General features: G+C 39.3%; 1 protein-coding gene across 4 annotated transcripts in view; it reads right to left on the reverse strand.

Moving 5' to 3' along the window:
- FREM1 (FRAS1 related extracellular matrix 1) overlaps positions 1–27,566 on the reverse strand; it is a 118,624-nt gene that overhangs the window by 23,779 nt on the left and 67,279 nt on the right. Inside the window, exons 23-28 of one of the 4 annotated variants that reach the window (XM_036926669.2) lie at positions 25,301–25,565; positions 19,257–19,671; positions 14,446–14,647; positions 13,422–13,566; positions 4,159–4,288; positions 1,516–1,588 (exon numbers count right to left, since the gene is read on the reverse strand). In XM_036926669.2, the coding sequence (XP_036782564.2) occupies positions 1,516–1,588; positions 4,159–4,288; positions 13,422–13,566; positions 14,446–14,647; positions 19,257–19,671; positions 25,301–25,565 (1,230 nt within the window). Of the gene's footprint in view, positions 1–1,515; positions 1,589–4,158; positions 4,289–13,421; positions 13,567–14,445; positions 14,648–19,256; positions 19,725–25,300; positions 25,566–27,566 lie in introns of those variants that run through there. The other 3 variants (XM_057498699.1, XM_057498697.1, XM_057498698.1) reach the window with 3 other exon arrangements.

Below are 27,566 nucleotides of genomic sequence, written 5' to 3' on the forward strand. Positions count from 1 at the left end.
GTTGAATTGTATCACTAAAAAATCCATATGTTGAAGTCTTAATTCCCAGTACTACAGAACGTGGCTTTATTTGGAAATAGGGTCATTACAGATGCAATTAGTTAAAATGAAGTCATACTACAGTGCATCCCTAATCCATGATGATTTGTGTCCATATCAAAAGGGGGAATTTGGACCCAGGCACACATGCAAGGGGAACTCCATGTGGAGATGAAGGCAGAGACTATGTGATGCAGCAGAACCAAGGAACGCCATGGATTCCAGCAAACCCCGGAGCAAGAAAGAGAGGCTGCAACAGTCTCCCAGCCCTAGGAAGGAATCAAGCCTGATCAAGGAATCAACCTTGATCTTGAAATTCTAAACTCCAAAATGGTGAGAAAATAAATCTTTGATTTTACCCAGGGCAGCCTTAGTAAACTAATAGTTAATCAAACATCAGAGTATTTGTGAAATGCAGAAAGGCATTTCTTTTCTACAATTAACATAAGGTTGTTGATTTTGCAGTGGTGATGGATTTAGGCTGTTTCGTTTTGTCTTTGCTGGAAACATCATGTGTCAGTGGCAGACAACGGCACGAGTTTTGACTTGGTGGAGTGTTCTCAGGGCAGCTCGTCTGCGGAAGAACACAAAGCCACAGCCCTCGCTGTTTCTCAAGGCCTTTTCCATTTGCCCTTGGACAAATTCAGGTCCATCTCAGGCCACTTGGAAAGAAGCAGACCCACACAGTAGGTGAGCACGAGCCACCTGCCTCCACCTACAGAAGCCAGGGAAAGAAGGCATGGCTCCAGCCTGGGTGCTTTAGGCACAGTACTGCAAAAGCATGTCAGTCCTTGCAGCCTGCCATCCCCTTCTTCGATCAGCTCAGAATACCATCTCCCCTGGGAAGTCTTCTAGGATTTTCACTAGCCAGAACAATGGCCGATCCTTTGGGTCCCAATGTACATTTAGTGATTTGTTTTTGTGTTTCTATCTTCCACACAATAAAACATTCTTGGGAGTAGGCACCATACTTTTATATTTCCTTTGTACCTAGCAAAATTTTCCCATGGACTTAAAACAACATATGTGTCTTCTAATCAAATAATAATTTTCTCTGGAATCCCCTTATATCAACCTATTTTAAGTAAGATCATTTAGAAATGCCCTTTAGGAATCCATGTGACTACAACATTCTGAAATTTTCCATCAAAATATGAAGCGATTAAATCATTTCAGCTTTGTGTCAGGCCTTTGAATAATTTTTAAATGACATTTCTTCTGGATTTTTCACGTTTGCTTTGATATTTTATATGTGTTATTTATTATGATCTTTCTTCTCATTTTAAATAATATTCATTGTAAAAAAAAAAATTGTGAGGGGTAAAACCTCCAGTCCAAACTGATCTTTCCTGGAGTGGGATGATACGGTTCCCTGAGGAGTTTCTAGTTGACTGAAGTTACATAATATTCTGTCTCCTCCACAGTCTCCAGACTTTCTAACAAAAACATGAAACAAACTGTAGACATAAAACATACCTGGATCGAACTGAATCAGTTTAGATGGAGTCAGGGTGAAATCTTTTCCAACTGTAGCTGACACTTGGTTAACCTTAAGAAGGAAAAAGTATCTTTTTTAATAGAAATAAATATTCTGTGAGAAAGTAACATCTAGTCATTTCTTATTAGAATAAACTCATGCTCTTATATCTGTTTTTAACACGAAGCTTTTTTAAAAAATCATGATAAACCATTTTAGATCCAGGGTACACGAATCTTCCTTAAGTTGATTTTTTTCTTAGAGTAATATCAATGAAGTAAAAGTAAAGCTTTTTTATTTTTTGCTTCTCCTTTATAAATGATTAAGTTATTGGAGAAAATAAAGTGAATTTTACAGATTTTTCTCCTTGTTACGAGCGTCAGTCTTCTTCATTGACTGCCCCTGAACCGCAGCCTGGCTTTAGAAGCGGGCCTTAGCACAGAGGGTGGGCAGGGGAGGAGGGCCCAGGAGGTGAGCCGCCAGCCAGCCGGGGGTGTCCTGCAAGCTCCAGGGCCCTGGAAGCCTTCCGATTAGATGAACTAAAACAAGTCTGGACTGTTTTCCTGTCTGATGAAACCATCCTTCTTCACAGAAATGAATGAGAGCTTTGTGGGGATGACAGACCTGGTGAACAGCCGCACAAAGGCAATCCGCACCCAGAGCTGCGGGCTTTAGAGGCTCCATCAAGTAAATTGTTAAAAGAAAAGAAAAATCGTTCTAGCCTAAAGAGACTGACTATTGGCTGATCTTCTGTTCTCTACCCCAGGGCTAAAAATCAGAGGCGAGTTAAGGACTCTAAAGTCATGATCTTACCTTCCCCCAAGGAAGCCCAAATATATGTTAAGAATAATGTCCTTGGCTGGTTCGAAAAAGAGGTCATCAAATGAGAACCCCGTGTAACCCTGTGCAATAGGGCACAGCTGTTCCTTTACAATTTTTTAGACGTTAAAGATGGTCAGGAAGTGGGTTAGTACATTTCTTCACTTTCATATGAATGAATGAAGTGCACAATTAAAAACTTAAAAGTTGCTATTTCTATGGCCTCAGGCATTATCTCCATATCTAATCAATGACCCTTCTATCTACTAACGTGTTTGCAGTGGCAACATTTTGCTGAGGAAGGGTATTACCTGCTAAGTTTCCATTTGCTCTTTGTCTACAATGCCAAGGCTCCTCGTGAACAACCTTTCATTGTGAAAAGGTAGCCCACTGTACCCTTGTATCTACCATATGCTGCAAGTTACATTTCCCCACACGGTTCTTGCATGTGCAATTTCCTGGAATTTACCACCACTGAGTTTACAGAATCCTATGAAGAAAAGGAATGGTCTGACGCAAGGTGGTTGGAGAAGTCAGTCTGGTGAAGGAGCACAATTCAAAACAAAGCAAGCCGCAGAAGTGAAAGTGCTTTTGCTTTCCTTGCTTCTATCTAGGCAAGCAGACAAAAGCTCTAGTATTCAGAGACAGGCAGTGCTCTGGGTAGAGCTGTCCCTGAGGCTCAGGGCTGTGTTTGATGCAGGCCTGCACACGCAGCTGGCAGGTTCACTGTGTGTATTCTGCTTCTGTAGACAGAAGGTCCTAGGTCACACCATGTATGGTCTGTCTACCTGGTAGGGTGAATGGTGTGTGGCCCAAAACTCCAGACTGGAGCATATAATGCTTTCTATAGAGAATCAGAGGATTATCAGAGAGTCATCCAGGCAGATTCTTTCTTTTTTCATATACATTCCACCAGAAAATTGTAGAGCACACCAAGTTGGCTGATTTTTGTAATAACAATAAAGCACCCACAGGCACCAGAAAAAGAGTCTAAGCCCACTGGAAAGATAAATAACTGAGTCAGAATACAGTAGAATTAGGTGCATAAGGTTCTGAGGGTGAGCTGAATTTATTTTTATCATCAAAACTTAACAGAAATGCCATTTTTCCCAAAAGCTAACATCAGTGCCCTTTTCATTAGACTGAAGAGGGGAATCATTAAGGCTCATTTGCCATTGTTAGTAAGTAAAAGCTTTACATGCTCTCTTTCCCTTGAAGTGCTGTTGTGATAGCGACTCCTACAAAATCCCTCAATTCAAGAAGCCATAGGTTGTGTTCCATGAATATGTCAATGAAGAAAAATAGCAAGTTGACTAATCCAAAAGTGATTTCTCAATATTCTTTATATTTCAGGGTGTCTGTAGTGATATAAGCTCTCTTAAATCTGCATACTTGGGCACTCTTAAGATAGGTTTGTCCCCCAATTTTCCTTATCTAAGACCACAGGAACTAATCCTGATGCATACAAAGAGGAAGGCATTTAGAGACTGAAATTTGCTGAGTACCTCAAAGAATGTCTTGCATACAACTTTTCTTTCCAAAGCAGAGTTAGGGCCGAGTTTACTAGGTGGGATATATCTCCATGTGAAATCAAACTTCCAGACTTAATGACCAGATTTAAAACTAAAAATGGGTTAGAACCTATCCAGGAACTAATGAAGCTGGATAAAGGATGGAGGGACAAGATTTTATAATTAGAACCTCCCGAATAGTGGGGCACTTCTGCCGTTTGAAATTTCCTTGGTTATTCTCATGTTTTTTTGAAGGAAATAATCAAAGCAACCTACACTTTGGCTTGACAGCTTACATTTTAGAGTTGTTACCTTTACACTCACAAAGGCCGAGTCCATGGAATATCCCCTTCTGGTAATTTCCAAGGGCAACACGCCCACATCCTCACAGACCTGATACTCAGTCTGTGACCATTCAACATGAGACCACTTCAGTTCCAAACTGCATGAAAGGAAAACAAAAGGGAAAATGATAAGAAATGCATAGTAAATGCCATAGAGTCCTCTGCTGAGTAGGAGACTGAAACCCTGGCTCACATCGTGGCGACAGAGGTGGCTCATCAGCTTGCACTGATGCTAACGATCCTCCGTGTTTGTTTTGTATGTCTTAGTTCACAAAGAACTTTCACTAACATCATCTCATTTGAGGCTTACAACAACACCATGAGGTACAGCAATAGAGTTTCCATTTTACAAATGCAGAAACTAAGAATAAAGACTGTCAGAGGTCCCACGGTTCTTAATGACAAAAAAAAGGGACTCAAACTTGAGTGTTCTGAAGGGAAAGGATCCAGCAGTTGTGAGGCTCAAGGAGACATTCATTTTTGGAAGGGACTTTGATATGAAATCTTCTCTCTTATTTCTTGGCCTTCTTTATCAGTGCAACAAGAACTTTCCAGATACAGTTCTTCTCTGAATTTGGGTTCAGTTTATTAACAAGGTATCTTGAGGATGTGTCTAGGAATTAAATGTGCATGTGTTTTATAACTTATCTGTTGCTTCTTTTGTGAATATGAAAAGGCTGTACTCCAATGTACCTTGGGTGCAGCTATACAACTGAATAAACCTTATAAATAGAGGGTGGTCTTTTTCCCCACAGTATATTTTGGAGGAAAATATAGTGAGTCCAACATCTGATGGAAACTGTCTCCTTTAATCCTTATAATATGGACAGGAATTCTTTTTCCAGTAAAGAAAACTAAGCCTAAGAGAAGCAAAATAACCAGCTCAAAGGCAAAATGCTAAGACAAAGCTAATAGATATTTGAGATGAAATTCCTAGCATAAACCTGAAGTCAGAAGTCCTGTACAATTATTCTCCCCAGTTACAGTTCTTCATGACTCTTCTTGTTAGAGCTCAGAGGAATACATTTTTATCTTTACCTTAAGGTATTTCCCTTCTTGGTATTAGAAAACTTGAAATGTTGCACCTAACCATCTCTCTCCACACATTACCTTTTCTACCCCCTGTAACCTTCAACAGTATAAAAGACACAAGCAATCTTCACTATGATCACTTGATACACTTCCATTGTTTTGGTTTTATGCATTTATCTTTCCTTCTATATTTAAAAAAACCCCAGTGATTGTCTTACTGAATTCCCAAAATTCCAACTGGATTCAGGCTCTTTCCTCTGGGTTTTTTAATTGACTTTTTTACCATTTTTTTTTCCTTGCAGAACTAGACATTCTGGGTGCCATCATGTGATGCATGGAGATCACAAATTTCACAGGGCTCTCCAGACTTCCCTGGGGACCATGCATGTTAGAAAGTAAGTTTACCCTCTAATAAACATTTTATGTCCTTGTACCAACCATGTGTCATAGTCATGTCCTCTAGATTAAGCTGGCTAGCAAAATAAACTCAATAGCATTGTCTCCTACTCCAAGGGCCAGTGGACAAAGGTAGTATGGAATTATTGAAAAGGTTCATGAATCTATATGAACATAGATGTTTATTCAATCAATAGATCTGAAATTTATTGTTACTGGCATGCTGGGCTTCATTAAATTTTGACATGAAAACAGGATCCTTATATTTTAAACTACTGGGTTACTCATGTATCTTTGATGCAACAGAATTCAAATCTGGAATGACAGATCAAGAAACAAATAAATGACTGCTTAAAGAATCATAAGATAACAAGAAACATGTATATTACAAATGCACATAGAAATGCCATATTGCAAAAAACTCCTAAAGGATCCAGCTAAATGAGAAAGGGGAAAAAAAATCAGCAAGAGGGACTGGGGAAAAGACAGAAAAGAAAGTAGAGCAGTGGGAATGAGTAAATTAGCTCAATATGGGTGGATTTCAGCCAAGTCTCGGTAGGGTTCAAATGAGTTTTAATGTCCAGTCTTTTGAGAATCCATCCATTGCTGATGCCAAACAGGACAAGCAAAAATTCATCCATGTCACTCTGTTGACCCAGGTGACCTCAAGGACAAAAGCTAAATGCAATTTGATTGATCTAGATCCATAAGGGGACCATACAGATTGCTATTCACGCTCAAAACATAAAGAGTTATGGGGGCTCTCTTGTCACCTCCTGGCATGAGCCAGGAGCTCTGTCCTCTCACTTTATCTCTAAATAAAAGCCTCTGCCTTGCTCTCCTCAAAAAAAACATAAAGGGTGATGGTGGTGGAGAACGTGTGTGCGTTTCCCTGATGTAGACTGTTACATAATGCTTGGACATTAAGTTGTCATTACACATTCCTTAAAACTAGTCACTACAAATAGAAGAGATCTATTGAAAAGCCAAGAAATTTAAGCCAGGCAATATATTTCCCAGACAAATATTTAAATGGCAAAGCACCTGCATACCTACAGGACAGGTGCAACACGTTTCAAATGTGGTTTTTTGTTTTGTGGTACCATACTTGAGATCTTTCTATGCTGAGACTGTGGTTACTTAAATTCTACACAACACCTGGAAGAAAAGTTAAGAAATATAGTCAATCACTTGGGAATTCTCCCTACCAGAAGTCACACAGCTGTATGCTTGGCATCGTGTAGGTAACCAGATGCCGAAGCCCGTGAGAGAAATTTGGAAAGTTCTGGATGTCCAAGTGTCATATAGACAAAGGTTCAAATCTTCACATTTTAGAGATCCCTCCCTTCTCCTATTACCATTGAATAAAGCTCATTCTAAGGTCAGAACTGAGGTTTATGGACATACTTTATGAGAAATCCACATGGAAATCATTTCAAGTTATTTAGCAGGAGGAGAGAACTCCTTCAGCCCCTTCATCAGGGTCCCTCGGCCTTGACACTATTGACATTGAGACCAGATAGTGTTTTGTTGTGGGGAGTGTCCTGTGCACTACAGAACGTTTAGCAGTGTCCCTGGCCTCCACCCACTAGATGCAGTCACACCACTGCCCACCTGTTTCCGCGATCAAAACTGTTTCCAGATGTTTCCCAATGTCCCTGAGGAGAAAGTCATCCTCAGTTGAGAAACACTTTCCTAAGTGATTCTGGGGTACTCATCACAATGGAAAATTTGATTTAATATGAAAACTAAATTTTGGTTCCCAATAACAGCTACTGTGAATATTAGACATTGAATGGAGTAGAGGAAATTAAACTGGATCCTGGTTCTCAGCCACGCAATAATTCCATGTCAGGTGCAAGAAAAGCTGGGTGTTTTGTTTTGGGGGGGGGGTTTTGGCTCCATTTTTATGCTTCTTTTGTTTTGCTTTAACACATATTTTTCATTTATATATTGCCTTGTTATACCTTATATATTCATGTAAGCAGGGATATATCTGTAAATGTTTTAACAAAGGACTCTCCAGAGGGAAGGGGTGTGTGTGTATGATAGTGTAATACTGATATAAGGGTGTATAGCACATAACTTTAAGGAATAATATTATATATGCCAAATTTTTTATTGTTGATTTCATATAGTCAATTGATGCTCAGAGGATATTTTTGCTAATTTTTCCAAATTAACTTTTGTATGCATACAAGAAAGTTATTTAATCTTCCATTTTAAAATTACAATCCATCCCCAAAGTCCAGCATCTATGATTATGATCCCCCTTATCCTGACCAATTTTCTCATTCTGGGAAGTACATATCACATGTAACATACTATGTAATTTACTTAGATACTATATATGCTCCAAGTAAACACGAGTCTTTGATTCACCAGATGGATTCCCAAGTCCTCTTGGGAGTGACTAGAACATAGTAAGTGCTCAATAAATATTTGTTAAATAAATGAACGACTCCTGTTTAGCCTGTGGTTACCCAAACTAAGTTCACCAGAGAAATATTTTTTCTCCACAGCCCCATTAACATCATATTTCACATCATTTTTAAGTGCTAGCCTAGATGATTCTCACATTTTTTTCTAGCCCTTACTCTGGATTCTTTGGCTATTACTGGACTTCAGTAGAAAGAAAGATGGCACTGATACAAAAGCATTCTACCAGGAAGCATGATTTCTTAACACACATGTATGCTATTTCCCAAGGTGTGTATGTGCTTCCCAACATTTGGCAATGCCTAAAGAAAGCTGTGATGGTCACGCCTGGGAAGAGGGTGATACTGGCATTTAATGGGTAGAGGTCAAGAATGCTCTTAAACACTGTCCAACACACACAATCCAACCACAGCAAAAGTATCTGGTCCCAAATGGCAATAGTGCTGAGATACAGTCAAAAACATATACTTTCTGATGTTTTATTTTTTGGCTACCTGATTCATTATAGGAACAATGAACTGAAAAAAACATTTGGGATTAAAGCTCCAGTTTGGGATTTGGGAGAGTAATCTAGGTTAAAGAGAGTATGTGAAAAGGGTACGTAGCTGCTCAATGCCTCAGTTTCCTCACTTCCCAAACTACAATAATGATGAGTCTGTACTTCAAAGGGTGTTAAATGAACCTTAATGAATAGTCACAAAGTATCTTCAGTTTCTCAATGAAAGGTTTATGGAAGATAAAATGGTGATTAATTATTCTTAAACTAGATCCTCACTTACAGTCAAGTAGCATATGACTAAAGAAATTGAAATATTAAAAAATGTCTTTCCAAGTACTCAATCCAAGACTTATCCATTCAAAGAGGATGCTATTAATCTCCATAATGTAATGCTATGAACACCTGTGTTTTCATTTTTGCCTTTCTCTCATGATAATGGGGAAATAGTGTTTAGTCAGGAGGTAACATAGTGAGAACCCAGAAATAAGTGCTTTGGAGTTAGGCACATCTTGCAACCACTTATTAGTGTGTGATTGTGGTCAGTTACTCAGTGGTCAGTTACCCCTGTGGGCCTCAGTTTTCATTATCCTTAAAAGGAGGAAAATTCAAATCATGTCAAATGATGAAAATTAGTATTTGTTAATATGTATAAAGCACTGATACATAGTGGGTGCTTAATAAATGCCATTTCTCCTGCCTTCCTCTGTGCTTCCCTAGATCTAGTCAGGAGACAAATACTTTAGCTTCTGGCTTGCAGGTAGTGTGAAAGCTTTACCTACCCAATACTTTTAACCTCTTCCCCTTCCAGGTGTTTCATAAAAGTTACTAAAACATTGCAAAGTTTGCCTGCTAGAAATTCCTTTTCTTTTTTGTTTCTTTTGTCCCCTGTCTTTTAAAGCCAAAATGAACAACAGAACAGTTAGAATGAGGGTAGCCAGAGGGAGGAGGAGAATCAGGGTGTTGGGAATGATGCAGCAGCTGGAGAAGCAGCCCCTGAGCTGTGAAGAACATCAGCAAGGGTCACCTTTTCTTTTGAAATGCCCTTTTTCCCCAAAGTTGGTTGCATTCTGTGGTCTGCAAAGGTATTTTTGATGAGTGGCGTGGATCCTGTGTAGCTTACTTTGGGAGTTCTGCAGATCATTTTGAGATTCGAGCGGAACCAGAGGACAGACATGAGCTTGTGAGTGAGTCAGGCCGAGGCATGAGCCAATAAGGGAGCACTCACTCTGAGGCTAGGAGGTCAGGGTTCACTTTCAGCTCTCCCACTCATGCACTTAGTGACCTCTGGCCAATTACTTAAACGCTTTTAGCCTGATTTCCTTATAACCCTCAGAGGACTGTGTTTTGCAGATTAAATGGGACAACATACATGAAAGCACCTAGCGCGGTGCCTGAAATTTAGGCACTAGCCAAATCCAAATCTTTATGCAAATTTCCATGTAGTTCAATGTTGTAAAACAATTTCTATTTACAATGCAATGTCCCCCAAATATATTCCATGAAAAACTCATTCCATGAGCTACTCTGGGGTGAAGTGGTGGTGGTTTCATTGTCAAATCAGGTTGAGATATGCTGCACACTAAATCCCACTCTCAGATATTCTAATCCACACAAACATCTCCATGATTCTGGGATGTGATGCAGTTAAACAGCATGCAAGCTAGCTAGCTAGCAACAACTTGATTAAATCAAGATCTCCTGACTTTTTTCTCTAATGGAATTATCTGTTGACACTTAAGGATTGATATTCTGTAGAACTCTGCAATAGCAAAAATATCAGCCCTCAAGACTCAAGGACAATCCCACTGGACATAGGTCCTTCTTGTTCTTTTAAAGAGCTTCCTTTTGGCTCCAGATTGCACCCAATGGTCCCTTTAGTTTTTACCCCTTCAAATAGGCAGAATATTAATGCAGCAATCTTGCCTAAGCCAAACAAAAATACAAAGTTGCACAGCATTTAGCTTATGATTAACATGCATATTGATTATTCACTTTGTGAATCATCCCATAATCAATTTCTAATTAGAGATGGGCTTTAGTTGATAACCACATGGTTCTGGGACACTTGCAACCACACGATTGAGCAACAATAGTAATCACTATCACAAGTTACGGACTTTAAATATACAAGATGCTTTCATTTGTTTTACCTCATTTATTTCTCTAAACAAACTGTCTTATTGCATCCATTTGACGGATGAGATAAATAAGGCTTGAAGAGTCATCAAGGTCAATGGCAGAGTCAAAGCTCAAACCCTGTTCTTTGGCTCTAAGTTCAGTGGTTTATTATTATTTACACCATAATTCCCAATGTGTTGGACATGGAGTGCACATTAAATATTAATATCTATAATTTACATTTTTAAAAACAACTAAAACTTAAGGTCCTTGACAAGTAAGTATTCCTCCTTTCTTGTTGGCTGGGTGGCCAATGACTAGAGGGAAGGGAGATAAGTCTGCGGACTGCTCTCTACCCTTAGCATACTCATTTAGAGTGAGGAAGAAATTCTTTATTGCAGTGAGGAAGAACATGCACTCTAGAGCTGTATTTCCTGGGCCTGAATCCCAGTTCCTTCACTAATCAGCTTCATGCGATTGGAGAATTCACTTCCTACCTCCATGCTTCAGTTTCCTCACCTGTAAACTGGATTATGATGGTGCCTAACTCATAGGTGATTGTCATGATTAAATGAAGAGCAACCCAATAGAGCAGAAAACAGTCATATGATAAATGCCTGTGATTTACATTATACATTAACTAGGTTCTTGTTGGCTGCCTCAGGAAGGCAGACCATTGTTCATAACATTGTTTCTTACTGGAAAAATGTGCTTTCTTGCTGCAAAAAACATCTATGTACAAAGGAAGTTTGGGTCAGCTCCACCATTCCAAACTTATGAAGATTAATGCTGAGTCATTTCTGCCAACCCTGGCCACTCTAAAGAAAACAACCTAATATATGTCAGAATCAAATCAAAATTAATTTAGAATTGACCCTTGGTAGGCATATTTAACATCATCTTGTTCTATTGGCTCCAATCATTTCAGGCTGCCTTAGAAATATCTTCAGCCTTGGTTATGAAAATTGATATCCAGCGCAAGCAGGAACCTATTTAAAATGGCCTCAATTAAAGTTGTAAATTCTTCTATGATTCTCCTATGAATTTCAGGGTTATTTAAAAACATAAATCATCTTTAAAAGCAATGTCCTTGGTAGCAATGAAGAATGAAAAGGGCAGTATCAACTGTTTTATTAGCTCCACTGCAGATAGAAAAAATTCTCCATCAGCTATGCTGTGTTCACATGTGGAGGACCAGAAGTCAGCATGAGGCTGTAGCAAGACTCATCAATATTCTTATGTTTTTTAGTTGAACTATTAAAAAGCAAGTGAAACCAATTTATGAATGTTTTGGTAGCAGGATTTTTTTTTTACATGTTCTTGAAAACTGGGAGACAGTTGTCTGAAATTGCAATTAGGCAATACACTTTCTTTTTTTTAATTGAAGTATAATTGATATACAATATTGGTTTCAAGCACACAACATAATGATTCGCAGGAAATATATTTTCTGTAAGGACTGTAATCCCAAAGAATCATTTATTTTAGACGAGAGGAGTTTAATGAGTGGTAATCATCCATTTTAGGTTTAACCTCAAGAAAATATTTTAATGTCAGAGGCCAGATCTTCCTTGCTCATGCCTATTTCCCAGTTCCTAATACTATGCAGGTGGCAAATAGTAGCCACTCAATAACAATCTGTGGTTATAAATCTGGGCCCTGCTATACTTTATCAGGGTAATGGAGGTGGGACCCTGGAATGCATTTTGTTGAGGACGCTTTTTCTAACAATAACTACAGAGACCTCTGCTGGCAAGTATTGGGACTACAAATCAGGATCCCAAAGAGAAAGCGAGAACGAAGAGCACAGAGGTGAATTTCTCAGTACTTTGTCCATATTCTTTTCTTTCTTTGTCCATACTCTGTTTTAAAAAGCCCATAAAGGGGCTGTACTCACTTACAGTGTGTATTTTGACTAGAATATTATATACATTAAAACTAGGATAAATTAACAACTTCTCTTTGAAAAAGAAAAGGGAAGGGTATCGATTTTAAAAAGAAAAAATACAGCACGAGGACAGGACTGATTAACCCTTCTGTGATCATCTGATAACTGGCAAGTTAGTCAAGGTCTACACTCAAGAAAGCCCTAGAATAGGGACCCATTAAGCGAAATTACTATGGTCTGTTAATCTTGTTAATTTTGAGAATTTGTTACTCTTGTTACTCTGAGGGTCAAACACTTTAAACAATTTGTAAGGTTCATTTAAAACCTCCCCAAGTCAATTTTACGCTTTATACTGTCTTCATCTTACCTATGACAGGATTAATAATTTTGTGTTTTGGAGCTGGAAGGGGTTGGAATGGAAGAGATGTTTGCTAACCTTTCCTGACTACCTCATTCTTCCCACTCCAGAGAGTTTAGCCTATATTTAGGTTCTAACGCAGTCCTGGAGCGACCTCTGGCTGCAGGATTTATACAAGCGCCTGCAAGCAGTCTGGATGTTAGTGACTTGTCAAGACAGAAACCTCTCTGCGTGTGAAAAGTGTACGCATCTACATGCGTAATATGAATAACCCAGAACTCTACAACTTAACTTTTTAATATTTCCGGACTCTGCAAAGCTACTGGCTTTCCCATTATCAAGCAGCGATGGAAAGAAAATTTCCTCTCCAAAATAAATTCAATGAGCTTGTGAAATCCATTTATCCTCTTAGATTCTGTTTGACAAAGAACATTTCACATTCCTAATCAGATACATTCTGGGCGTTATATGCAGGGCTATTGATTAAGCAAAATAATTTACATTTGAGGAGTGGCAGAGTTCCCTGTGGGGTCCATGATTTGAAACTCTATGACGTCTGAATTAACTTCCAAAGATGGGTTTATGATGTAAAGAATGGTCTTACTGTTTAAATCCTTTTGGATAAATTTCTCACGGATAAATTCACCTACAAAAAAGAAAGAAATTAATTTCAGGGATGCTAACAAAATATTTAAAAAGAGCATACCTAAAGTTGAATGGCTATATTATTATAAACAGCTTTAAAACCAGCCAAAGTAATTTTTTAAGGAAGTTGACATTATTGCAACCATCTTAAAACTCATATGCAAGGAACTTATATTAGAATATAAAATGTAATGTCTCAGCAAGTATTGATTTTACAGCATCTTACTATGTTGATGGACAGTGACTGTGAACGGGGATGTGGGGGGAACTTGGTGAAGGGGGGATCCTAGTAAACATAATGTCCTTCATGTAATTGTAGATTTATGATCCAAAAATTTTTTTAAAAGTACTGTCTCAGAAATATGCCTTAAAGAAAATATAAAAATAGAGGGAGACTAGGTAAATATTGCAATAAAATCTGTTATTCTGTGCCATCCTTTTTAGCGACATATTTTGATCATCGCCTTCATAAAGCAGAAATAATATACAATCTAGAGAAACCATGATGTTAAAAAAACAACCAGAACTTTTTTAATGAACTGATTCCATTTAGAGTTCATGATAGAAAAAAATTAGTCACAAATATGAATTTGTTCCTGCCACTGTGTGTTCCTCTGAATATATTACAATCTGGCTATTAAAAACAATCGTAAATAATAAACAGCTGCGTATCAGTATCTGGTTCTCCCACTCAAGATAAATTTAGGGAAGCTCAGCTTCAAGCCTTCTTTAGCGCCAATATTGATTTATAAGCTGCATCTATCTGTAAGCCCTGGGGAGTGTTTACCAAATGGGCCTACACTTAATTAAATTACTCTCTAGCACTGCCAGCCACTGGGTATTTTAAAATGAGCAATTAAAGGATTAAAGAAGGCAGTACCTGTTGTTGTGTTCTCCAGATGTCCATGTTGGGGGCCTCGTAAAATCTTAAAGATGATCTGATCATCATTGGTGTCAGGGTCCGAAGCCTTCAACACGCGGGAAGTGATGTAAATCCCGTAACAGCCATTTTTCAGGAGCCCCACTTGAGAAGGGGAATGCAAATATGTGATGTGAGGGGCTGTTTTGTCCAGCTGGTCCACCTGCATCGTCAATAATTACATACAACGTTATATAAAAAGCTTCTCAACTCCTTGCAACATACAGCTTTAATGTCTAACAACAACAAACTCTCCCAAATTTCAGATTCTTCATCCTCCTCATTTGTTAATTTCTGCTAAAGGCTGTCTTGTTGTCAACATCCTCAGTACATACAGTGCTTGAAACAGAGATTACCTTTCCATTGTAAACTTTGACCTAACTTTATTTATTTGCCCATTGTCTGCCTCCCTTTAGGACATAAGCTCCCTGATGGGGGACGTCATGCCCCGCCCCCTCTTCCCTGCACCTGGAACAGTGCCTGAACCAAAACAGAAGCTTGAGGAATATTTGTTGAATGAACACATTAAAACCGACCCAAGATTGTACTGCAAACTTAATGTTAGCTCCACAGAAAGATTTCTCCATTTTCCCAGTATTTGGTAATTTACAGAAACAAAATTTTAATGGTTTACAAATGCACTGAACATCTTTTTGGCTTGTCTTTGTTCAAATGGAAAAAATGTTGAATACAAATTAAAATACCTCAGCGAGAAAAAAAGTGAAAGGTGATTATTTGCAGGCATTTGCATATTTGTTTCATTGAGGATGAGAGCCAGGTAACTAAATAGACAGAGTCAACTTGTGAGGACATGGATAGGCAGTTACTCATAAGTGAAAGACAGCACAAACTGTACAAAGGGCCTCATTCAGGTATAGTAACATCCACCTAGCAAATGACTGTTGCAGGTAGGGATGGAGCAGGTCTGGATGGATTAGCACAACTCACCACTGATACTACAAAACAGGTACAAGAACACTATCCTCATTCCTCTCATGCCTAATCATTCAATTCTTATGATGTTATCATTTACCGAAAAATAATACTGTTGTAAATCTTAGTTCCCCCTACCAAAGTAAAGAAGTGTAGATAAGAACATATATATATATATATTTTATATATGAAGATAAAATAAACTACTATTCAGCTATTAAAAAGAAAAAGAGGTAGGATAAACTGATAATGAATAATTTCCACAACCTTGTGTTAACTGGTAAAAACAAAAACAGCAGGTTGCAGAATAGGATATGACTATAATACAATATTTTTGTTCAAAACAAATACATACATTTGTTCATACAGACACAGACAAAATTCTAGGAGCATTTACACAAATTGTTCACTTGCTTTGGGGTGGGAAAGAATTACCACTCCTCTTATGTGTATTTCTGTATGGAATTTCGTAACAATCAAACATTTTTTTCCACTCAAGTTGGCAAGATTTTTTTTTTTTTAAGAAACATAATTCTACCTAATCATATCTCATGTTGGTAAATGTTTGGAAAAACAGACATTTTAATATTTGGCTGGAAGGGGGTGTAAATTAGTGAAAGTTTTCTGGAGGGAAATTGGGCATATATGTATATTAAAAATGTGATATAATTTTATCCAAAACTTTCACTTTTTGAGCATATCCCACAGTTAGAAGTGCACACAAAAAATATGTGTGTATAAATATATACATACACACATGGATATTCACTAAAATATAATTTATAACAATTAACAAAAATTCCATAAAATACAAAAGTCCAACAGGAGATTTATAAGCCATTTCTACCTGATACTGAATGATATGTAGCCTTTAAGACTTATGTGTTCAAAGAAGATTCAGTGACATAAATGAATTTCATAGCATGATGAAGAGTACAGACAGGCACCATGCATTATAGCACATATAATATTATCTCATTTTTTTTTGTTGCACAGAATACAAGAATGGAAGGAAGCCCCCAAAGATAGTTTTCTTTAAGTGGTATGATTGCAAAAGATATTTTTCTTGTCCATTTCTGTAGTTTACAAATTGTTTACAATAAACAATTATTTTATAAACTGAAATAACAACAAACATTTTCAAAAGTTACAGCCATTCTCCTCTGCACAGTGTGGATGGCAACGGCAGATCTGTGAGACTGGGTGGGAGGTACGGGGCCAAGTAGTTAACAGAGCCTTTAGGGGAGAAGCTCCTGCAAGCCCGGTGGCCAGCAGGAGGGATGGCCAATGGCAGGAGAGGAACAACAAACATACTTCAAGCCATGTAGAAACCCTCAAAGTTGATAAATAACTGAGTGTAAGTGTAGTTTTGTTTGTTTTTTTAAATATTTTCCTTAAAAACTCAAGTGTTACAAAAGGAATAAATGCCTGCACTGATTTGTTTTTGTTCTTTTTAAGTTAGTATTAAAACTCTGGTTACATGGTTCCCTGCTGTGTTTTTGGTCATAAACTTATTTAACTTTCTGTTAAATGACTTCTTATTAAACTTCTCATTTTTTCAAAAACAGGTCTTCTGGCTCAGTATATCAGAAGCATTTTTAAATGCTGGGGTGCAAGTTTTTTGTCTTTTTTAAGGGCTACATCCCTATAAAAATTTGTGTTGAATTTACTGAAAACCATGTCAGACATGCCTAAACTGTAGAAAGCAATGACACTGGTCCTTTCACCCCCATTACCAGCCCCAGCCCCAGCCTCTTTTAAGGACAATTATAAGAATCCCTGCAGCCAGACTGCAGTATTTGGTCAGACAGACATGATCTGCCACATGAAGCTCAGATTGTGTCTGCTGAGACCTATGAGATGCACCTGTGTTTTGCATTTGTTAGGTCCAGTAGCTTTGACCTTGCATACCCAGGTTGGAACTGTAAGAGTAGGATGCCCATGTTTGGGACACTAATTTGAATGAACTCATCACTTAGTGGTGGTTGACATTATATTGTCTGATCAGGAAAAGCTCTTGAAGGCAAGAGACAGTGGGGGGTCAGTCATTTACTAAACTGCTTGACCTCACTTCTCAGAGAAACCAAGGAGGTCCAGGAGTTCTGAGAGAAAATCTGAGGCTTTCCTTGTGGTTTTTTACACATAATGATTTTTTGTTGGAGGAGGACAAGGAAAGCCTTGTACTTTTGATGAGAAAGAAACTTTACAACCTATATCCAACATTTTCCTATCAGCGAATTCTGCAACTTCCAAGAAATAACTTTCTCACAAGAACATGATGTTGAAGATGAGTGTTGGTGTTGGAAGAGACCTGATTTAAATTCTGGTACTCTCTCCAAATTCTGCCCCTAACAGAGGTAACACCAGGCTAGAAAACATCATCAAACACCAGGCTAGATGTTGCTGCAAAGGTATTTTTCAGAGGTGATTAACATTTTAATCAGTAGACTTTAAAGAAAGCAGATTACACTCCATAGTGTGGGTGGGTCTCACCAAATCAGTTGAAGGCCTTAAGAGAAAAGAGTGAGGTCTGCTGGAGAGGAAGGAATTCTGCCTCTAGACTGCCTTCAGACTCCAGACTGCAACATCACCTCCTGCTGGAATTTGCATTCTGCTGACCTACCCTATAGATTTTGGACATGTCGAACCCCACAATTGTGTGAGACAATTCCTGAAAATCAGTCAATCAGCCTTGCTCTGTCTCTCTCTGTCTCTGTCTCTGACTCCCTCTCCCTTTCTCTAGTTCTCCATCCTAACTGTTCTGTCTCCTCTGGAGAACACTGACAAATACAGAGACTAAAGAGCAAGAGAAATTATGATTATTTTATATATTTTATATGAAGTAAGAGACAGATTTATATCTTTTTTACTGTTGGTGAAGTGTGCAGAACAAGATGAATTACATCCAAGGAAGAGTGGATTCAAGGGTTTAAGAGCTATAACATACTTGACGTGTTTTGACTGAAAAAAGAAAAACACATAAAATGCCCTCCAAAAAAACACTGTAGTAGTCAACACAAATGTGGCAGTGTAATGTCATAGAAAGGACACAGAATTTGGGATCAGAAGAATGTGAGGTTTTTATGTGTGTTTGATCAAACTACGTAACTTCTGAAAAAATAAAAAATAAAATGGTGTTAAGCGTACCTCAGGATTTTTATGAGATTTATGTAAAGTAGTTCTGACCTACAGATAACACTCCAAAAACTGTAGGTGCTGCAATTATTTTCCTGTCTTTATTACATGTATAATATTGATATTACCTTATAACTTTTCATATTAAATATTTAAATTAAAAACTATTAAATTTAATAGTTTTCATAACTATTAAAATGCCAGTAGGTGACATGGGCCAATAAGCACCATCATAATAGCACAGTTAGATATTAGAGTGGAAATTTCAAGATACTGAATATCTAATATTCAACCCATATGCTATGCCTTGGATACCTATTCTTATTTGATTGTCACCACAATGCTGTAAGGCATGTTTTTCAAAGAAGGAAAAGTAGAATCAGAGAAGTTAAAGAACTTTCTTAAGGACACACAGCTAATAAATGACAGAGCAGGAATTCCAGCCAAGGAGTGTCTGACTCCAAAGCCCAGATTTTTTTGTTCCTTTCTGTACTACCATGACTCGGAAGGCCAGTCGTTAGCCCGCACACAGGGACTACTCTGTCCTGTTCATACTAGGCGGCCTGGTGCCTGCTGAGTGCCTGACCTGCTGCAGATGCACAGCACATATCTGAATGCAGGAAGGAAGGGAAGAAGGTACTAGTTCTCCTTGAAGTCATTTTCTCCACACCTATGGCAATGAGCTGAGTATTTGTCATACTTGCCTTGATGGTGAATGAAACAGGTTCTTGCCACACTCTCCCATCCACAACAAAGCCTTGGTTTGTTCTATCTGTGGCCACAAAAGTGAAGCGGTCCAGCTGCGAGTCCCCTCCCAAGTGCCTGTAGGCCACGTTCCTGCTGTCCACATCCTGCTGGGTGAAGCCATGCTGAGGAAGCACCGTCCCGCGCACGTAGAGCTGGCCATGCCGTGGGAGCTGTGCCAAAAGGAAGGTGAGCTTCTCCACCGGAGTGTCGGGGTCCGTCAGCTGAAGGAGGTCAGTGGTGAGCAGGCCCGTGGCCCCTTCTGCCAGCCTCAAACCCTTGTTCCTGGTCACCGTGGGTAAGGCCCTGTCTCCAGTCTCCAGCGTGATCTCGAACGCCCCGGGCTTGGTCTGCAGTCCGTTGCTGATGATGAATCTGGCAAAGAGAGGCAAGGCAGCCTTCAGCATGGATTCGTGTGTCACCATCTACTGGAATGAAATGATAACAATACACACCTTTACTAAAGGGCATGTGGTGTTGGGACTCAAATGGGAACTCAAGGACAGATATTTTAGGACAGTGTTCTATCCATCGAACCAGTCACTATGTACCACACAAACTACCTGCCTTCTACACCATCTACGCACAAAGTATTTTCTCAGCAGCACTGACAGTAGCCAGGGGTGGAGCAGGCTAACTCTGCCACTATTTCTCAAGCTCATCACTGCTTAGTGTAGTTCCTTGCCCTGAGTAGGAATTTCACACCGACGAGACCCACTGCATGAGTTTGAAGAGTACACTCATTTTATGTATTTATAATGTTGCCATTGTGTTTTCTTAGCGGGCATTGAAAAAGCTAAAATAGAGTGGTTCTCTATTTGCTACCAGACCTCTGTATCAAAATGTGCTCCTGTGGACAGTTTTAAACCAGCTGTTTATAGTTTAGCACAAATTTCAGCCTTTTATGAAAATTACTATTAGTATTAATGTTGAATTAAAGACTTTACACTCCATTAAAAGCATGTTACATATTGGGTGGAGAAGGGAAGGGGATCAGCAGCAAGAAGGTTAAATGGGAATCCAAGTCACTGTCAGGGGCTCCATCAGAGGCTGCCATTATGAGCACCTGATCTTCACTTTCCTCTCTGGAGATTCGATTCTGAAAGTGCCAGACCAGGTCGTAGAAGCTCAGCCTCAGGAAGCCACATTTCTCCATGAGTGCATGACCTATGTGAGGGCACCTAAGATATCTTATGGTCCAGACTGTCCATCTCAGACTCCTCCCTGCCCAATGATGAGGATCTAACCACACCAGAAATGGGCAGCCTGCCATCACACAGATGGGAATGAGGGCAAGCAGGCCAGGGACCATATAAGAGTAAGAAATATGTTTACCGAGGCCACTGTTCCCAGCTGGGACACCAGGGCAGCTGTCTGCGCTGGCCGAAAGCTAATAAACCAGTGGTGCAAAGGAAGCAATTTCTAAACACAACCTGATCAACCAGACCATTCCACTTCCCCAAGAAACAATGCAAACTACGCACAGGCGGAGAAACATTATCAGAGGGAAAGGCAGGGTAAATGGTCATGGTTGGCTGCCCGGTCAAAAGAAGCCTAGTAGAACAAGTGCAACAAGGCCAGGTTGTTCATGTCTGCAAAGGTTACCAGATGATCTACCAAATGCTCCCCTTTTCCCTCAAAGAAACCTCCAGAATATATTCTCAAGTTTTAAAACAACGGTGCCATTGCTATGATAACATCCATTCCAAGGATAAGAGGTATTGAGCTAGTGGTCCCATCTGTGTACCCGGTGTGTTTAATTTCCTTTATTATGCTCCCCTATGAAGAGATACAGCCAAGATGACCACTGTTCTCATGCGATCTGGGGAATGACTCTCAGATTTGTCTGGGGTGCCTGCCTGGTCTGATTTTACCATAACCGTGGTGCTTTCAAGCTTTCTGTATTTCCTGGCAATAGAGTTGGCTGAAGAATCTGCCATCTGTCATGGCATTTAAAAGATAAAAATGGAAATCATAAACAGAGCCAGTTCCTCAGAAAAAAAAAAAAAAAGTCCAGCCAGCATGTCAAAATGGAGGACATTAGCATGTTCTTTCAGTACCCGGCTGCCAGCAGCTGAAGTCAGCTTGCTAATCACTTGGTGTCATCTGTCCTAGGACACGCTGCCAAAGCTTTCTTCCAAGCCAGCAGCGCCAAACAATGCAGGGGAAATTTATGAGCCACAAAATATTTTTGTGGAAGGTAAAATCTGACCATTAAACTCCCCCATTTAATTAATGCTGCCATATCTTACATTAAAAAGAGAAGGGGGACAAAATCCTCTGCCACAGAATTTCTCTCTTCCACCCTGCCAAATTCCTTGCCAGATTTAACAGCAAGCAACATAAATTTAGGTGATTAGATTGGTTGCATATATATATTTTTAAAAGTACCATGATCACACTTTCATTAAAACAGGTTTTCAGCGTTGGTGTAACGCCATTTGACAAACAGCACAGTGGTCCGTGATCGGGTTAGTGAAATGACAAGATTAAAACGAGGGTCTTCGGCAGATGCTAGGCTCCTCCATTATGAATATGTAAAACTGCTGGCCAAACACCAGAATGACACGTTGAGGAGGTTCCTTTGCACAAGTGCATATTCTCCACAAATTTTTGGTACAATGTTAAGAGCTCTTCAAAATGAGATCTTAGCCCAAATTCAGCTCTGACACTCAGTTCTGCAAATTTAGGCAACTTTCTTTGCCTCTTGGAACCTCAGTTTTTTCATGCATAAATGGTACCAAATCATGTCTCTCAAGGCGGTGGTATAAGGCTTAACGCAAATGACATACAAGGAAGGGTTTAGTACATTGCCTGGTACATTACAGTTACTCAAGCAATACCAGCTTTCCTTCATGCACATGAAAGGACTGGAGTAAATCAATGCTTTTCATGGTTGATTTTCTCCCTATAGACTGTTTCCTAATACTGAGTCATTCAAACATCACCGTTAAAATCTTTGACATATTCTTTCATTATGACTTATACTGTCCTCTTCTGATACTGCATATTCTTTTACAGTACTCTTATTATTTGTTATTTGCTTTATGTCAAAATACAAATTTTTTACTTAAATAAATGAATTCAAAGGAGATCTTTTTATATTTATTGTATTTAAATAAATGTATTCAAAAGGAAAGCTTTTAACCATTTTAAAAATCCTAAAAAATTATCATAAATACTATAAAAATAAATACAAGAAATCAATGTTTTTGATTCTAGCTAGATCTTGTTGCCCAGTGGCTTGGAACCTGAGGCCTATATTCTCTTTGCTAAAAAGAGGAAGCAGTTAATACTGAAGTGCTATTAAGGACATATTAGCACCAGCCTGAGTCTTCCTTCTTGAACCAATCAGGACTTAAAGAACTAAAAGGGAGCTGTTTCTCACTCTTGGTTCCCTGTCATTTATTGCCTTCTTCCTGCACCAGTCCACATCATTTTGCATCTTTTTACCATTGGTGGCTGGTAACAAATCACTCACTTGGGGAAATAGAGCCACAGCCTTTTTGCTAAAAGAAAATCCTTCCTGGAAGCCTACTGTGCAAAACAAACTGAAAAACAAGCCATCAAAACTACAAAACAAAACAAAGCTTTATCAGTAAATTGGGGTGGGGGCCTCAGAGCCCTATCAACTCAGCTCCTCCATTTCCTGTCTCTGGGGGGCCCCAAGAGGACTTCCATAAATCCTTCAAGTTCTTCAGAATGTTCTTGCAAAAATGGGCAGGCCCAGACCAGTGATTGCTAGCTCGATGGCATCAGAACCACCTGGAGAGCTGTTAAAAATACAGATTCATGGGCCTGTGGCTGGACTTGCTATCATTGCCTCTCTGAAGTAAGGGCCAAGAATCTGTATATTTGTAAATCTTCCAGAGTTCTCCTGAGGGTCTAGAAATTTAGAAATTCCTGGGATAGATGGTTTCAAAGATACCATTTTGTATGATTTTCTATGGAAATTAATTAGGACATTTTATTGTATCACCAATCCTCACAGGGACTTTGTTTTCCATTCTCAGCTCTTCACCACCATCTGATTAATACCTATCCCTTATTTCTGAATATTTTTACACGTTCATTCATTGGCTTCTCCAGAAGGGCCACTGGTTCCTCCAAAACAGTCATTAATGTCTTCAGCAGACTCTCCGTGGACACTGACTGGGGGAAGCAGGGATGGATGGGAGCAAAAAGTTCCAGAAATGAGAGTAAAACGAAAAGCCCCTGAACGATGTAAGTGTATTAAGGAAGATGCACCCAGCCTCCATCAGCAAATAGGAAAAAACAAGTAAAACCATTGCTCTTCTTTGGAATTTTCTCTCTCCTTCAAGATTAATTCTGGTGTTATCAAATTCAGAGGGAAGAGGGGGGCCAAGGAAATAATCTAATAACGAATGATGACAACAATGACAGCAACAGTAATAATGGCAGGTAGCAGTTACTTCATTCTTCCTATGTGCCATGTATTGTTATAAGTAGTCTATATGCATACACTCACTTATACCTCCCAACACTCATGTCAGGCAGATGCTATGAGCATCATTCCTCTTCCCAGAGGAGGAAACAAGCACAGGAGGATGTAGGACTTGACTAAGGCCTCAGAGTTGTGAGCAACAGAGGCAGTATGGGCCCCAAGCCTCTGTCTTCATAACTACCCTATCCCACTTCTCCGGCAGAAGACCCAGCATGAAGAGGAATCCCCACCTTATGTTTTGCTTAATGCCTAGCAATACTTACACACTGAACTGTTATTAAGGCATTGATCAGCCAAATGATTATCCATTCATATTTGCTCATTAAGGACATTTGTCATGAGAAACAAAGAAGGTACTAGTTTGAACTTCCCTGGATTTTTTTTGTTTAGTAGTATCCAAATCATCTTTCCAAATTATCATTCCAAATGCTAAAGAGGCAAGCAAAATCATCTTTACTGACATTTGAGCAGTGTTAATCATAGCAAGACATACTGGATTTAGATAGACAAAATGTACACTCTGGGATAGTGGTATCTGAACATGGTTGTATCAGTGCACTGGAAAATTCATGGGAGCTCATTGACCAACACAGGAGTATGCTACCTTCATGTTAGTATGTAGCGCTCTTTTCAAGGTTGTATTCTTATCTGGTGGAAATTATAGTGGGAGCCAGAAGCCCTATGCAAATATGCATATGGCAAATAACCAATGCTGTCACGGCCTCCTTCCTTATTGGTAAAACTCAGAGTTGCACAGGTACCATGGTTCCCCCAAAGGCTGGTCCAAGATTTGTAAGTTCATATTCCAGGCCTTGGGATCTGCATGTGTCTATCAAGGACCTTGAGTTCAGCCAGCTTTAAGAACTGCTAAATGATGGATCCTCGAGAGTTTCTCTGGCTTTATGTGACTGGAAATAAATTTCAGTATTTTAAATGAATGTAGACTTTCATTAATGTTGTATCTTTGCCTTTACACCAGATTGTTATTTGTTCTGGTGATTTATTTGATACAGAATCCTTCAGCAGGTGCACAGCCCCCAATTATAACCCTGTTTCTATGGGGAAGTGTGACCCACTTTATGACAACATGATTTATGATTTAGTTACCCCGAACACATTGTGTCAAAAGGCAGTGTCTGCTTCTGCCAAATGTTTACTAAAAGTAAATACCTTTTCCTCAGATAGGAAAAGATGCTCAGAATAGAGGTAGATTACTACTCTTCTTAGCTGGGGTCCTTTGGTCTTCACACTCCTCCTCACGGAACAGTGTACATTTAGAATTGCTGATGTGTTTATTTTTAAACAGTGATCCTAAATTGCTTGGCTTCCTGTGTCATTTTAATTGTGCCCCTTCACCTTTCATACATCTAGGCAGTACGACAGCATGCAAAATGAATTAGAATAGAATAGAATTTGGAATAGAATACCAAATAGAATGCTTTATCAGAGTTGGAAAAAGATTCATTTTTTTCCCCCACCTGTTCTCTTTTCAAGCATCAATCCAGGGAAATGTTCTGAAAATGCTCCTTGGGGGCTCACCTGAAAGTGTCCCCGGGGACAGGTGCCTTGCTTTTATGTACATAGCACACTGTCTGTCCTGCTATGTCCATCTGGCTGAAGCTTGTAATGGGGATTCCAGGATGGCGGACATATTCGACCTGGCCGTGTCGCGGTGGGGAGGTGATGACATACAGCAGCTCCTCAGGCTTGTCTGCTCCATCCACAGCAAGGAGAGTGGTGGTCGTCAAGAAGCCTCTGCCACCTTTTGGCACCACAAGGGGTTTTGTAAAGATAACAATATCACCTGCATGACAGAGGAGGTTGTGGTCAAGAACCAAATTTAAAAAAAATAGTAAAATGTCCAAGGTAAAGGTAAAAAACAAAGGCTGAACTGTAGAAATCAAAACTTATATGCCATAGAATGTTTATATGATGAATAAAAGAATTAGGTGAAAGACAAGAGCAGATATTACACAGAAGGGGAAACACATATGGTCAATAAAGACACAAAAAGATGCTCAGTCTCATTAATAATCATGGAAATACAAACGAGGATCACAACTGTCACCTTGTAGCCTTTTGATTGGCAAAAATGTAGAAATCTGATGATACCAAGTGTTGAAGAGGATGTAGAATCTTGCTCATGATTCTGGTAGGAGTGTAAATTGGTACACAATTTGGCATTATTGTGTAAAGAGTTGAATATTCACATATGCCTCGACCCATTGAGTCCACTCAGCTGTGTACTGGAGAGAAACATGTGCCCCAGGAGACGTGTTCCAAAATGGCCATTGCAGCACTGTTTGTAATTGGGAGCACTGGAGACCACCCAAAGGCTATTTCAAAAGGTAAGTGTGTAAGCAACCTGTGCTCTCTTCAAACAGCTGAATATGATACAGTAGCAACATGAATGGACTACAGCTACTTGCCACAACAGATGTAGCTTATTCACATTTGTTAGTTGGATAATCAAGTCCCAGAAAACCATATGCAGAAGTAAGAAACTTAACACAAACTTAGGGTGGTAGTTCCCTCTGGAGGACAGGAAGAGCACATAGGTAGATGTTTGCTTATGTTAATATTCCAGTCTTTGAACTATGGTGGTCGCACAGGTGTTTATTATGTATTTTTAAAAGAATGCATGAATGAGTGTATGAATGAGTGAAGTAGAAGTGGGCCACATGTGGATCAATGACCCAGTGTCTCACCAACTGAGGATTGTAATCCGGTATTGCTCTCCTGAGGTTCATTTAAAAAAGGATAACTACTCTGCACTTCTACTCTGTGTCAGGCCCAGGGCCCAGGACTCTTATATTTTCACATCAGCACTTTCACTTGCCAACAGTGTGTATTATCCTATCTCCCAGGTTACAAACGAGGAAGCTAAGGTGGAGAAATGCTAACTAACTTGCTGGTGATTACACAGCTAATAAAAGGGGGAGCTAGAATTCGTTCTCAAGCCATCTGACTCAAGAGCACAAACTTAAACACTATATTATTTTGCTTCCTCTCTATAAATATATAGGGACCAAAACCAACACTAAAAGGGTGTACATCCAAAAGGGTGTGAAGTAAATGCCAAACCTTTTCTAAATTTAAAAGTACAAATGGTCAAAATTTTGAAAAGATATTCAGCCCCACGAGGAAACAAAAACTGAGAACAAAACATCAAGGAAATATAACTTTAGAATAGTGATTCTCAACAAGCAGTGATTTTTGTCACCCGGGGATATCTGGAAGTGTCTGGAGACATTTTTGGTTGTCAGAAGTGGGGGTTGCTATTGACTTCTAGTAAGTAGAGGCCAGAGATGCTACTAAATGTTGAACGATGCATAAGAGAGTCCATTACAACAGAGAATTAATATCCCGATAGGTCCACAGTGCCAAGACTGGGAAACCCTGTTCTAAATAATCAAATTCCTTTTTGGTTATCTTATGCTTTTAACTCAGAATGCTATCCAACTTTAGTCTGATGTAGAACCAGAGACTATCCCACCTTTTAATCAAAACCTGAGCCCCTGTTGGGGCTTGACTCAAGGGAGTTAAGATGAATATATTAAGGGAGTAAGAAGAATGGACAGAGCTGGGGAAACAAACATCAGCCACAAGAGGTTCCACCAGGAGCAGAAGGTCCATCTGAGGGAAGGAAGAGCCTCTGGGTTTGCCTCGGCACAAGGTTTCAGCCACACGACTGCACCGTAGGGCTTAAGGCGATGTCCTCCTAAACTCCGAAAACCCTTCACATCATCTCTGCACCTGTGCGCATCAGAAGACACCACACAGTTGCAAGGCCTGATGTTATTTA

Source organism: Manis pentadactyla, chromosome 3 (assembly GCF_030020395.1).
Source record: "Manis pentadactyla isolate mManPen7 chromosome 3, mManPen7.hap1, whole genome shotgun sequence".
In the NCBI taxonomy this organism is placed as follows: Eukaryota; Metazoa; Chordata; class Mammalia; order Pholidota; family Manidae; genus Manis; species Manis pentadactyla.